The sequence below is a fragment of the Caenorhabditis remanei genome, chromosome II (assembly GCF_010183535.1).
Source record: "Caenorhabditis remanei strain PX506 chromosome II, whole genome shotgun sequence".
NCBI classification, from domain to species: Eukaryota; Metazoa; Nematoda; class Chromadorea; order Rhabditida; family Rhabditidae; genus Caenorhabditis; species Caenorhabditis remanei.
This window is the reverse complement of record NC_071329.1, coordinates 6369632-6383940: the sequence shown is the minus strand read 5'-3', so window position 1 is coordinate 6383940 and position 14309 is coordinate 6369632. Positions and strand designations below refer to the sequence as shown.

General features: G+C 38.9%; 4 protein-coding genes across 4 annotated transcripts; all 4 read left to right on the top strand.

Annotated features, from left to right (window-relative positions):
- Nucleotides 1-2383: 2383 nt before the first annotated feature.
- On the top strand, nucleotides 2384-9679 carry GCK72_004864 (uncharacterized protein; the record flags this gene model as incomplete). Its single annotated transcript, XM_053724920.1, has 14 exons — nucleotides 2384-2551; nucleotides 2642-2769; nucleotides 2940-3416; nucleotides 3630-3888; nucleotides 3937-4101; nucleotides 4614-4748; nucleotides 4797-4931; nucleotides 4978-5638; nucleotides 5775-7843; nucleotides 8240-8396; nucleotides 8442-8612; nucleotides 8693-9153; nucleotides 9199-9378; nucleotides 9476-9679. The coding sequence occupies 14 exons, from the start codon at nucleotides 2384-2386 to the stop codon at nucleotides 9677-9679; spliced, it is 5370 nt and encodes a 1789-aa protein (XP_053589114.1).
- A 763-nt stretch (nucleotides 9680-10442) lies between these two features.
- On the top strand, nucleotides 10443-11758 carry GCK72_004863 (uncharacterized protein; the record flags this gene model as incomplete). The annotated part of the gene is made up of 6 exons (XM_053724919.1): nucleotides 10443-10462; nucleotides 10510-10682; nucleotides 10731-10935; nucleotides 10980-11106; nucleotides 11165-11621; nucleotides 11673-11758. 6 exons carry the CDS (start codon nucleotides 10443-10445, stop codon nucleotides 11756-11758), a joined length of 1068 nt encoding a protein of 355 aa, XP_053589113.1.
- A 1075-nt stretch (nucleotides 11759-12833) lies between these two features.
- GCK72_004862 (uncharacterized protein) lies at nucleotides 12834-13453 on the top strand (the record flags this gene model as incomplete). The annotated part of the gene is made up of 4 exons (XM_053724918.1): nucleotides 12834-12853; nucleotides 12901-13073; nucleotides 13123-13324; nucleotides 13369-13453. The coding sequence occupies 4 exons, from the start codon at nucleotides 12834-12836 to the stop codon at nucleotides 13451-13453; spliced, it is 480 nt and encodes a 159-aa protein (XP_053589112.1).
- A 449-nt stretch (nucleotides 13454-13902) lies between these two features.
- On the top strand, nucleotides 13903-14157 carry GCK72_004861 (uncharacterized protein; the record flags this gene model as incomplete). Its single annotated transcript, XM_003093067.2, has 2 exons — nucleotides 13903-14029; nucleotides 14081-14157. 2 exons carry the CDS (start codon nucleotides 13903-13905, stop codon nucleotides 14155-14157), a joined length of 204 nt encoding a protein of 67 aa, XP_003093115.2.
- Between the last annotated feature and the right edge of the window lie 152 nt (nucleotides 14158-14309).

The following is a 14309-nucleotide window of genomic DNA, read 5'->3' as shown; positions in this document are numbered from 1 at the left end:
GACCATCAAACACATTACACCTATTGTCAAATGAACTATCAGAGTCTTCCCTCGAGAGAGAACTACACCTCTGAGCAACTACCATGTGTCAACTCGCCCCGTTTGATCGATCTATTTATCTCCCGGGCAAATCAAGCTCATTAATCATTTTCTACTGACAATATTCTCGGGTCTACGTGAAGAGAGAAGGGGAGGATTTTTGACTTTTCGCAAATATTAAAAGAAGGAACAAGTGTTCATGTGATAATCAAATTGCATGAAGTTTTCGTGTTTCTGATTTTTTCAAAAAATCTTTAAAACTGGACATTTGATATTCCCATGTCATGTCAGTCTTTGCATCAGTTTGTCTGAATGTCCAGAATTTCAAGAACATTGTACTTTCATTGACTAACTGTTTGTGTGTCTGTGTATCGGGATGTCCTCATATCGTAACTTCGATCTGCTAACTGTCCGTAATCTCAAAATGATTTTTGAAGTCAGTTTGTGTTTCCAAGATTCCAGATGTCCGGATTTCAAGACTTCTTTATTTTTCAACGTCCTGATATCATTTAGCCTGTAATTCGATCTGATTTCCTTCTTTTTTTTTTCAATTTTTGATATATTTGACCTGTTTACGTGTCTGCGTGTCTGAGAGCTTGTCTGTCTGTCGGTTTGTCTGTGTGTCCAGATGTCCGGGTGTCCAAACTTTTCATTTTCCATAAAATGACCTACCTGTTCGTCTAGGGTGCCCAAAATAGAAAGATTTCATATTTTTCTTCATTTTCAACCCATTTTTCTAAAACATTTCATTTTTCCAACCATTCCACTCTCTTCCCATTTCCACACCGCCCTTTCCATCTTTCATCTTCTTCTTCTTATTCCCGACACCCTCTAGGACATGTACCCTCCCCCCCTTGTTTCCCATTTTTCGCCCTCTATCCATCCATCTATTTTCATTGTGTATTTTCCTTTTCTCTCTTTCTCTTTCTTTTTTTGTTAAAAAATCTTTTTTTGGTTGTTTCATGTTCCCTTCATGTACCCATGAAACTCTCCGGAAGGAAAACGAAAAAGAACCCATTTGGGGATTACATTTATGTCATTTTTCTTCATTCTTTTACTCGTTTTCTATCGTCTCGACTTTTTGTTTTATGAGTTTTGTGATATGTAGGGGGAAGGGAATGAGAAAATGTGGGCATAGTGATTTCTTGTGGTCTCATAGTTTTCGAACAAATTTTGTTGAGAAGTATTTGTCTGTCCGGTTGTCCGAATGTCCAGATGTCTGAGCGTTTCTGTTTGACAAATTTTCAGTGAGGTATAATACCGTCCTGTAATCTCACCTCGCTTACCAAGTCTTAAATTGTTTAAGTCTATGAGTGTGCTATATTAAGCTGCGTATCATCACTAACACAGCAGTGATTACCTTGGAGCCGATACGCAGTGAATTCTGCAAAATAAAATGAAAAAAACTCGTTTATCGACTCTAAGAAACGTAGGGATTGAAAAGTTTAATTTTTAATAGTCCGAAACTGGGAAAAAGTAAAAATGAAGTATAAAACACCCAGTTTTGAAATATCTCATATCGGTTCAGAATTATCGAACCTGTACCTACAAATTCCCTAAACCCAATTTCACCCGACCTTCCTTATTTCCACTCATTCATCTTCTTCCTTAACCACCATCACCTTCTCCTCCCCAATCCACATAACCTATAAATCATTTGAAACGTGAACGAATTCGACAATGTGTAATTGTAATTCAATACAATACTTCTCTTTTTTTAATGTAGAGAGGAGGGGGTTGACCATTTTTCCTCTCATGATCATCAATTACATATTGCATTGTATTGGGGAAAAAAAGTGAACCGAATCGTTGACCATGCGAAACGGTTTTTGGGGAACGCTTGTCTTTTTGGATGATAGTTTTTTGATAAGTAACCACTTTGAGGTTTCACAAATGAAATCTCTTTGCCGTCTTATCATTTTGCTATTTTCCGTTTTGAAACTTTTGCCATTTTCACGATCTTGTCAAATATGTTTTTGTAATGAACTTATTTTTAGTTTGGAGATAAGAAATACCTATACTTTTTTAGTTAACAACTTTTTTGTACGAACTCTTCCTGGTAAGTCAGAACCTGTTCAATCGAGATACCCAACAAAAGTTGTCAACTACAAAAATTTAAATGATTTAGATTTGTTTCATAACAAATTAAAAAATTTTGTCATATTGAGTATTGGTACAAATTTTCATTTTTTATCAATTTCCACTTTTTTCCGAACTCAACAGCTCCAAACCGTTTCAACCATTTTCCCGATTCTTTTCTTATTCTCATCCTCCGTATCTTTTCTGCAAACTCTTCGTTCCCATATTTCTCAAACATTTCGTTTTTTTTCCCAGAAATGCGATTATGCTCCTCGTTCGATCGGCGTTACTACTCTTAATAAGCCCAATTCTATGGGCGAGAGCAGCCGATGCGGCGGCGGCATCTCTTGAAGTATCAGAAGGCGTCAAACAAAAAATATTCCATTCCGCCGGACACATTGACGACTTCATTGTCTCCAGGGACCAACAGACGGTAAGAATAATCTTTGATTGACGTATTCATTTTTGAAAATTGGCGTACAAATCATGAAAGTGTAACAACTTGGGCAAAAAATATTTCCAGATCTACGTTGCATCTGTAAACCGAATAACATCGTTACACCTCTCAAACTTTTCGATTCAAAATGAAGTCTCGTTGGGTCCGGTTCAGGATTCTCCGTGGTGTTCGGCGGATGGAAAGTCTTGTTTGAAGTGAGTTATGAAATTTTGCAGAAAAACACGAAAAACGCAAGATTTCAATTGAAAAACTTGATTTTTTAAGAAAAATCGCAATTTTTACAAAAATTTTAACAAAAATACAACCTACAACTTCATACAAAACATCCCCTCAAAATCTATTAACCCTTTTCTCATTGTTCCAGAGACAATCGTCCATTCTCCACCGACGTCCACACCAAGATCCTCGAAATCCTTCCATCTGACCAACTCCTGCAATGTGGCTCCGTCAAACTAGGGTCCTGTTCCACCTACAATTCAAAACTCTCACTTCTAACCGAATCAAGTATCCCCGTGGCAGCCAACTCTCCCGATGCCTCTACAGTATCCCAAATAATTGATAACCGGTTGATTGTCGCAGCGAGTCCCACAAAAGAATCCCCCTATCGAGATCCATTTCCGGCAGTTGCCATTCGAAATCTACCTGGACTGAATGTAGAAAATGCAGGAGATCTGGAAGGAGAGGCTGCCGTGTTTCTGAGAGCTGCTTATCGGAGTTCTTTTCGATTTCTCCACACTTTTTCACATCAACATTTCATTTTTGTGGTGGCTACAGTGACGCCAAGAGAGACAAGGTTGCCGGTTACAACGAGATTGATAAGGTTTTGCAGGAATGATACGAAGTGAGTTTTTAACACAAATAGGCCAACCGTTTTGTAATAATTGACCTAATGAAGTAAAACATTAATCCGAGATTTTCTTATTCGTGAACTTTGCGACGGGACCCGCCATAAGCCTATTAGAACGCCCGGACAGATATGGACGGTATCTTAGGAATATTACGATTTCCAAATTATAATAAAACCTCTATGTTTGATTATGGGGACTATTTCCAGATTCGTCTCTTACTCTGAAATCGAACTGCAATGTCGTGGAGAAGACAACACCAACTACCCGATCATCAACGCCGTCGTCCAAACAGGCGATAAACTGATCGCCTCATTTGCCACGTCACCCACCTCCAGAAAAAGTTCGATTTGTGTTTTTTCGATGCAAAAAGTGAAATTAACGTTTTGGTATAATGTGGACAGGTGTCGAAGTGGAACTGATTCGATCAAGTTGCCACATATCGGAAGGGATACCAAGTGTGTTAATGTGAGTATAGAAAGATGGGACCAATTTCAAGTATCCTTAATTTTCCAGAAAGCCCACATCCCACTTGACGAAGATAGCTGTGAACTGGGAGTTGGTGGATCGATTGAACTTGTGGAAATGGCTACGAAAGAGATTCACGCAAGGGTTACAAGTTTGATGGCAGTAGATCAGAAAGCCATCTTTGCAGGGACCTCATCGTCGCAGATTGTCATGGTTAGTTAGGGGATTCAATTTTTATACTTCTTGGTTTGTTCGATTTGTAGAAATGGAATCAGAACGGCCTGAAATAAATCTGATACGACTCATTACCGACAAAAATATGGCTAAAAGTTGTATTTCGTCCATTAGATCAAGCTTTGTCGGTTCGCACCTGTTCTGATCTGGGCGGTTCTGATTAGGTCATACTAGTGGTGAATTTTGAGCATGTAGAAGGTGTCGTTATAATACAAGTGCCTTTTATTGCAGGTGCCGTTATAATACATTTTTTATGGTAGTTTAAATGTGTAGATCGAAATACCCATATTGTTTTCTTTTTTCTCACCCAATTCATCATTGTCAAGTGTTAGACAGATGTATCAAACATTGACACACTAATCTTCATTTGAGAAGTTAAACAAATGTCAATCAAACAATAGTGTGGTATTTTAGTAGCTGGGAAAAATAACAGAAAAGTATATATTTGATGAATCACCCAAAATACTTAAAAATAGAGTTTTCATTTTCAGCTAAAATGGGACGAACAAAACACTAACAAGCTTGAGGAATATGGAAGGAAAGAAGTTGGTGATGGAAGAACTGGAAGTGAAATTTCAAAGATGGTCAGATTTGGAGATTTTGTGTTGGTGCAGATGCCGTATGGGGTGAGAGTAAAACTACAGTATGATCTTGAAAAATGAAGTGTATTTCAGATAATCATGGAAGAGCTCTCCACCTGTTCCCATCATGACTCCTGCACCGAATGCCTGGTTTCAGTGGACCCACTCTGTCAGTGGTGTCATCCAACACAGTCTTGTACTACGTCGACAAGGTGTACTGGACCGGTGGTAAGTTTTTTGTGGCTTGCGATAAATACTCACTGATTAATTACAGACCACGCAATGCCCGATTGTCGATGGTGACCCAATTCCTTCTATGGTGTCTGTCAACTCCTCTACCTCCATCGCCTTCAATATCCACCATCTTCCTCCTCCTGTCGGTTTCACTTACAAATGTCAATTCGGCATGAAATCCCACTCAAAATCTACCAAAGCCAACTGGACGTCATCTGGAATTTCTTGTCCGTCGGAGGTCTTTGAATCGCCAAAAACATTTGAAATTTCATTGATGACTTCCATTTCGAAGAATCCTATCAGTCGTCACAACTTCACTGTTTACGACTGCTCGGGTTACGGTACATGTTCCACGTGTATGTCATCTGAGTTCGGATGTGCATGGTGCTCGGGAACACACAAATGCTCCAACTCTTGCGGTTCCACTCCTGCAAAAGCATGCGTCAAGATTCAACCAATGAAAGTTCCGATTGCAATAGGATCCCAACAGGAAATAGTTCTAGAGGCGTTGAACTTGGACACATTGGACAAGAAAACGGAACATTTTTGTAAAGTGAACGGACAAGTGGCTCCTGCGAAGATAGCCAGTGACAGTATCAGATGTGGAAAGTTGAAATTGGCTTCGGAGAATCAGACAAGTGCAAATATGGTTGTACCGTTGAGTTTGATGGCAAAAGATGTTGTGGTGGATATCGCGATTGGTAAGTTCACAGCACTTTTTCACACTTTAATTTACCCGAGATTTATTGGAATTAGTCCAAATCATTCCTGTCTTTCTATAGTTTGTGATAATCTGACCTGTAGCCAACCCAGCAACTCAAATTGTCCGTATTACAGTATCTCTCTACTCCTGCTCGAACCTGGCGGCCGACTGCTCCAGCTGTCTCGCCTTATCCCCATCCCTCTCCTGCGGTTGGTGCAATCGGAAATGCTCCCACGAATGTCATGAAGCCAAGGCCACTGCTGTTTGCGACCCGCCGAGGATTGATAGATTCGAGCCATCCAGCGGACCGATCGAAGGAGGAACTATCATCAAAATCTATGGAAACGACCTGGGAATGTCAGTGGAAGATGTTCGTGGGAAAGTCTACGTGGCTGGATCAAGATGCAACATTGTGGAATATCATGTCTCGAATATGATAGCTTGTCAAGTTGACAAAGGAGTTAGTTCTGGACCGATTCGGATTTCAGTGGGACGAGCTACAATGGCAGTGGCGGAGAGTACTGATTTGTTTTCGTTCGTCAGAATCTCCATTTTCTCTGCCTACCCGTTATACGGTCCGATATCAGGAGGTACCCGGATCACACTATACGGTCAGAATCTGTCAAGTGGATCTCGGATAAGTGTGACAGTCGGAGGGAACCCTTGTCCGATAGACAAGGTGAACTCATCCGCAGTGCTGACTTGCCTCACTCCACCTGGATCGAATGTTGGAAAATCTGCAAAAGTTGTTGTACATGTCGACCACTCTCAAATCCAACTCGACCAACCATTTGAGTATCGATCGGATCCATCTGTCAATGGGATCTTTCCACTTTCCTCGTTCAAAGCTGGTGGACGAATCATCTCAGTCCATGGATCATCATTAAATACAGTCCAATCTGCTAGAATGTTCCTCATCTCCTCACCAACACCTCCATTTGATGTGATCTCTGATCTGGCACCGTGCCATATCATCAACTCCACTCTGATGACTTGCATGACACCGAAAATTTTGGAGACTATCACAAGACGAGTGGAGTATACAAGGCAGCCAGTGGGGTTCTTGATGGATAACGTGACAGCAGTAGCGAATCTTGGACGACGGATTCAGATGGGTGTCTACCCAAATCCAAGTTTGTCGGCGTTCAAGGGAATCCGGTATCACCAAGGAGAACAGTCACTGATACTCGAGGGCCACAACTTGAACTTAGCCGCGGAGCCCAATGACTTCAAGATTTTCATTGGGAATGAGAGATGTTATGTGACTCTTGTAGACGTGAGACAACTGGTGTGCTCCGGACCGATCAAACAACCAAAGGCTACTGATGAGAGAGGAGTTCCAATCAATGGAGACAACCCACTGGTCACTGTGATAGTTGGATCGCTGAGAATGGAGTTGGGTTTAATTGAATACTCGGATCATGCTCTACCATCCAGACTGTCTTTGTTAATTCTCGGACTCTGTTTATTCATTGTCATCACTCTTATCATAATGTGTCTAATTTTCAAACGAAGACGACAAGAACGTGAAAAAGAATACCGGAAGATTCAGTTACAAATGGAGAATTTGGAGAACAATGTGAGGAAGGAATGTAAGCAAGCGTTTGCGGAACTTCAAACAAATCTAGTGCTATCTCCTAAATCTACGGGTACAATAACTTCCCCGGAGCTCATTAACTTCCCCCATTTTGTGGAGAACTTGTTGTGGGCGGATAACAATTTGAATTCGGCGCCAAGTCTTGCCAAAACTCTCCCGGTTACTCTTGCTCAATTCCATGCACTTCTCAGTTTCAAAGGATTCATATTCACAATAGTGGACGCTGCGGAGTCAGATGTTTCTATTTCGACGTCGGAGAAATCTACATTGGCATCACTCCTCATTTCAGTTCTACTCAGAAATTTCTCATATTGCACTGAAATTGTGGTGGACCTCCTTAGAGCTCATATCGCTAAATCAGTGCAAGCGAAACGTGCTGAGTTACTGTTCCGTAATAGTGATTCGGTAGTGGAGAAAATGTTTTCAAAATGGATGAGTATTTGCTTGTATGGACATTTGACACCCCAGCTGAATTCATATTTCTATTTGTACAAAGCATTGCAATATCAAACGGATAAAGGACCGGTGGACGCGGTGACTGGAGACGCGAGATATACGATAAATGAAGCGAAGTTGTTGAGGGAAAGTGTCGAGACGAAGACTTTGGTGAGTTGGAGGCATACTTGCAACGGGTCGGGCCGGGCCGGGCTGATTTGAGAATTTTCACCGGCCCGGCCCGGCCCGGTCGGCCCGGGTCACAGTACAAAAATTTGAAATTTTGAATTTTTTGAAATTTTTTTTGATTTTTTCGCAAAAAAGTCGAATTTTCGACTATGTTTTTACATATCGATAAAACTCAAGTGTACATAGGATTTTTGACTATTTTTGATGAAATTTTCAAAAAATTTCGAAAAATTTTGTGAAAAAATTGTGCTCATTTTTTGACTCCGGGCCGACCGGGCCGGGCCGATATTTTGCAAGTATGGTTGGAGGGACATCCGGATGTATAGATAATCAGACATAAAGATAAACAAGCTCACTATGAATTTACCTCTTTTCCAGAAAATCAACATTATTCCATTCGAAAAATGCGACGAGTCTATCCAACTGGAAGTTCATGCCTGTGACGCTATTTGCCAACTGAAACAAAAAGTTGCATCAGCAGTCTACAAGGAAACTCCATACTCGCAACGACCGAGGATAACCCAATTTGAATTGAGTAGGTATTTCAATTGGACGCTCTTTCTCATTATTCTGATTCCAGAATTCAAATGCCCCCGCCGTGGAGATGTGAAGCTCACCGATGTGTCCGCCGTGGAAACGTTGTCACAGAAAAAGTTACCGGTGAAGTTGTTAACTCTGGCGGATTACGGTATACAGGATGGGTCGACGTTGGAGATGTCGCCAGCGACGTATACAGCGGAGAGTTATAGAAGTGAGTTTTTATGCTGGATGCTATGTATATCAGAACCATCCGCATTGAAACTGAAACAAACACCGAATGATTTTTTTCAGATTCTCTCGCCGACTCCGGTCAATCCTCCTGGTCATCTTTGGACCGGTGCTCTCCAATCTACTCATCATCCAAGTACTACCATCTCACCAACCCCACATCTGGAACTATGACATTCAAGAAGAAGACATCACCATCTGAAATTCCCAAATCCATTCCAGAAGTCTATCTGACGCGCCTACTAACCAGCAAGGGAACTGTAGAGACCTACGTGGAAGACTTCCTTGAATCGGTTCTCTACATGCATGACTCCACTTATCCTCCGATTCTCAAATTCTTCTTCGATATACTGGATAGAGAGGCGTCGATAAACGGAGTGTCAGAGAATATCTGTCAACAGTGGAAAGCAAATGGATATGTACTGAGAGTTTGGGCGAACTTTGTGAGAAATCCGCAGCTAGTGTTTGATGTTCCCCATTCGGTGTCGATGGACGCGAATCTGAGTACGGTGGCGCAGACTATGGTGAGTATTAAAGATGTCTAGACAAACTGAAATCTTCTTTTCCAGATGGATTGCTTCTCATTCTCTGAACCAGTTCTGGGAGCTCACTCCCCCTCGTCTCGTCTTCTATTTGCAAAGGATGTTGCCAGGCTCCGCCCACTTTCAGTCGACTTGTTCAAACGTGTCAAAAATAGTCCGCCTTTGAGAATGGATGAGTTGCAGACGGAATTGGTTAATATGGCTAATGTGAGTTTCTGGGAGACTACTTCAGCGCCCAAACTTTTAAAATTATTGTTTTGATTATACTTATTCGAACCTCAATTCAAAAATATTCAAATTCCAGGACGTCTCCACCTGCAAAGGGTCTTCCCTCGCCCTATCCGAACTCCTTTCGTGGGTCCGAGGCAATGGAATTCGAATATCCCAACTATTATCCTCAAACGAGGAGACAAGTCAACAACGTCTTCCACAAAAACTCTCACAAGTACTTCATGTTTGTTTGGAGACTGATAATCATATCTATTCTACTATTTCTGATTACGAATGATTTTTAATTGAAAAAATATAAAAAATCATCTTTACAAAATTTCCATCTCGATTCTCATACGGTTCCCCCCTCGATTTGTTCCTGTCAGGTTTGCATTGTCTTTCGTTTACATTATCATGTTACCTTGTTTGTACTAAATAAAGTTTTGAACATACGGCTGGACAATTTGATACAAAGACACACAGATGACTCGAACGTTCAACTTTTTCTGAAGCAATAATTTCAATTCTCGATTTTTTACCTATCTCACTGGAATTTGCAACGTAAACATACTTCGCTGAAGGCTTATTTTTTTCTCAATGCACTAATCTGTTCTTATCTTTTTTGGGATTACTAATCAATACATATTGCGCTTCCCTCAACTTATCAGGAAGACACTTGTTTCGTTTTCATCACCTGTCATATGTACAGTGCAGAGCATATGTGAATATTTCCGTTTTCTTTTGCGTGGATCTCTCTTGAAACCAATTTTTAAATTAATGTTTTCGAACTTTTTGAAACAAAAAGCTCGAAAATCTGAGCAGTACAGTTGAAGCTGTTTTCGATTTTCAAATTGTGATCAGGAGCAATAAATTACTTAAAAACCACAAAATCCATAGACCATTTTGTAAAACTGACATGCTTAAAATGAGATACACACAAAAGTATTTAGGTATTTTCACCGGTACAGTTGGATTTCAGTGTCATAAATTATTATTTGTAGAAAGACTTCAGAAACCTATCCGACCATCTCTCCCTTAATTTCGACGTTACAGTATCGAAGATGACAGAAAAACAAGAAATGTAAGTTTTTGTATAATGTATTTGTGATAATCAATCAGCTTTTTCAGAACATTCGATTGCAAAATCTGTAACGATGATTTTGATGATGAAACACCCGATTTGATCCCTCGAATTCTGACAAATTGTGGTCATACGATTTGTGATAAATGTGCAAACCAAATGCTGATTAAATCGAGAATAATTTGTCCTTTTGATAGAAAAGTTACTGTTTTAGTCGGCGGTGAGTTTCTTTTATCGGTGAGTAAAAGCTACTTCACTATTTTTACAGACCATGCTAGCGGTCTTCCGAAAAACTTCTTTTTGGTGGGACTGATTCAAGAACGCAAAAAACTTACTGAGTATACCGAATATGTCCCAAAGCCTGGTGATTTTGAAAGAAAAAAAGAAACATGCATCGAGAATCCGTGCTTTCAAAATTATAAACATAAAGCTGTTTTCTTTTGCGAACAATGTGATGAGGACTTTTGTGAAAGGTTTCGCTTTTCGGCATGATTTTGTGAATTGATGTTAATTTCAGTTGCTTCATCTCACTTCACCGCCCTAAAACGTTCGCCACTCACAAAAAAACTCTGATCACAGAGAAACCGTTGAAATTGCCACAATGTCCTGAACACCCTTACAATATTGCAGACCTTTGGTGTAAAGTGAGTTTCAGTCACTTAAAGACCCAATAAGAATCAGAAGACATCCTTCAAGTTTCAGGACTCGAACTGTAAAGTTGTCGAGAAAAGGATGTGTCACACATGTTTATTGGCCGGTGAGCACAAATCTCATGAGTACGAACTGTTGAGGGATCGGATCAGGAGTAATGTAGAAAAACTGAAGACTGAAATAAAAAAGTCAAAAGAACACATTGAGACTTACAAAGCCAAGAAGAGGCGTCTCGAAAACTGTATGGAAACGTACAATGAAAAGAACCCCTTATATTTGGAATTAGTACAGATGATATCAAACCAGTTCGAAGTCAAAAAAGTGAATGCTTTGGAACAACTGAGACTATTTTCACTCAGAAGGCAGAAATGGTTTTTGAAGGATATCGATTTTACTAAGGATAAAATAGAGGGATTTGAAAACACCATTTCGGAAGCTGTCAAGAAACTGAGAAAAAACCTTCATGAGGTTGCAAACTTGAATTTACCAGAAAAGTTGCCCACATTCGGTATATTCCAAAAGAGTTGACTTTCAGAAAATAATTATTACTTTATTTCAGATTTATTGGAATTAAAGGACTTTCACTATTCACTAACAAAGGAAATGGAGCTGACCATATCGATAAAGGGAAATAAAATTTTGTAACAATGCTATATTAATTTGACTTGTAACCAAGTAAAATTTCCTCACAAAGAATTTGGTGAACATTTCCGATAACAGCGATATAAAGACACACTGATGACTCGAATTCATATCATCAAGAATCTCAACACGATCAAGTTTTTCATGAAGCGATAATTTCATTTTTCCTTATCTCTCTGAAACTTTCAACGTAAACAATTTTTTCTGGCGGCTTGTTTTTCTTTCAATGGGTTAATTTGTTTTCATCTTTTTGGAATTACCAACCGTTGAAAATTATCTTGCGTAAACGTTGGATTTGGTCTGATTCGTGAGAAATAGTAAACATTCTGACCTATCCATCTGTATATTCCGAAATAATCACCAAAAACATGAGCTCTCATACTTATCAGCCAGCCTGTATGTGGCTGATGACACAACTAGCATGAAGACAATCTTCGGTTTTTAACAAAATTAGTTTATAGAGTCGACCATAATAACCAACCCAATGATGATAATAATATGACAAAATTTTAAAGTGAATAAAACGTTTTATTGGAGCATAAACTGCTCGAAAACGTCATGACGCATCAAGACAATCTACAAAGGTTTCGACAACATAATGTTTTGGTTTTTAAACAATTGTGGACATTCATTCTTTTTTTGTCCATCCATGTATAGGTTATCAATCAAAATAATATTTTCCATTTTTCTCCAATTAATTCATAGTTAGTCTAAACGAACTAGACAAGGTCATGTCCCGTTCCGGTCAATCCCCGTTTCGATTCATTTCACTCTTGTCCACTGATATTCACTAAACAAACATTTATTGTTGACGGTAATATTCTTTTACTACACATTCAATGAAATTATTCTTATCTTTTGGAAATTGTCATTTATCAGGAAGAAACTTGTTTCATTTTCTTTAAGTGTCATATTTACAGTGCAGATTCTCGTTTTCTTTTGTGATGTTTTTGATTTTTTTCTCGAAAACTACTAACATGTTTTAGCTGAGATACACACAAAAGTATTTAGGTACATTCACGACTTCACAAACCTAATCGAACATATTTTCCTTAATTTTGACGTTACAGTTTCGAAGATGACAGAAAAACAAGAAGTGTAAATTTTTGAAAGATGTATTCGTGATAATCAATCATCTTTTTCAGAACATTCGATTGCAACATCTGTAACGATGATTTTGATGATGAAATACCCGATTTGGTCCCTCGAATTCTGACTAATTGTGGGCATACGATTTGTGAGAAATGTGCAAACCGGCTGCTAAGTCAATCGGAAATAGTTTGTCCATTTGACAGAAAAATTACTGTTCTTGTCGGTTGTGAGTTTTTTTTTATCAGTGAGTAAAAGCTATTTCACTATTTTTACAGGTGATGCTAGTGGTTTGGCAAAAAATTTCTTTTTGGTAGGACAGATTCAAGAACGCAAAAAATGCGCTGAATCTGAATATGTCCGAAAATCTGATGATTCTGAGACAGACGAAGAAAAATGCATCGAGAATCCATGTTTTGAAAATTCCAATCATGAAGCTGTATTCTTTTGTGAACAATGTGATGAGGACTTTTGTGAAAGGTTTCGCTTGTCGACATGATTTTGTGAACTGACGTTAATTTCAGTTGCTTTATTTCACTTCACCGCCCTAAAACGTTTGCCGCTCACAAAAAAACTCTGATCACAGAGAAACCGTTGAAATTGCCATAATGTCCTGAACACCCTTACAATATTGCAGACCTTTGGTGTAAAGTGAGTTTCAGTCACTTCCCAAGAAGTATCAAGGAGCATTCTTCCAATTTCAGGACTCCAACTGTGAAGTTGTCGAGAAAAGGATGTGTCACACTTGTTTATTGGTCGGTGAGCACAAATCTCATGAATATAACCTGTTGATAGATCAGATCAGCAGTATTATAGAAAAACTAGACACCAAATGGGAGGAGTCAAAAGAAAAAATTGAAACTTACGAAGTCATGAATGAGTGTCTCAGAAACTGTTTAGAAACGTTCGATGATAAAAACCCCTCATATTTGGAATTAGTACAGAGGATATCGAACCAGTTTGAACTCAAAAAAGTGTATGCATTGGAACAACTGAAACAGTTTTTAAAAGATCAAAAAATATTGTTGTTGACGGAAATTAATAATAATACCGACAGAATGTCTCGACTTGTGAAGACCAGATTGGAAATTTGCAAGAATAGGGAGAACCGAAAGAACTTGCTTGAGGATCCATACGAGAATTCACTAGATAATGCGTTCATGCTTGGTAATAGTATACAATATGGTATATTCTAAAAGAGCTGAATTTCCAAAGATAATTATGAATTTATTTCAGATTTTTTGGAATTCAATGACTATGACTATTCACTATCGGATGAAATGGAGCTTAACATAATGAAAAAGGAGGAATAACATTTTTAACGTTGCTTTATATTAATTTTATCTGTAACCAAATATAATTTCCCCACAAAGAATTAGATGAATATTTCCGATAATTGCGTTGGATTGAATTTATTTTTGAGGCTGTCTTCCGATTCTCACATACACTACTAACAAGGGAACCT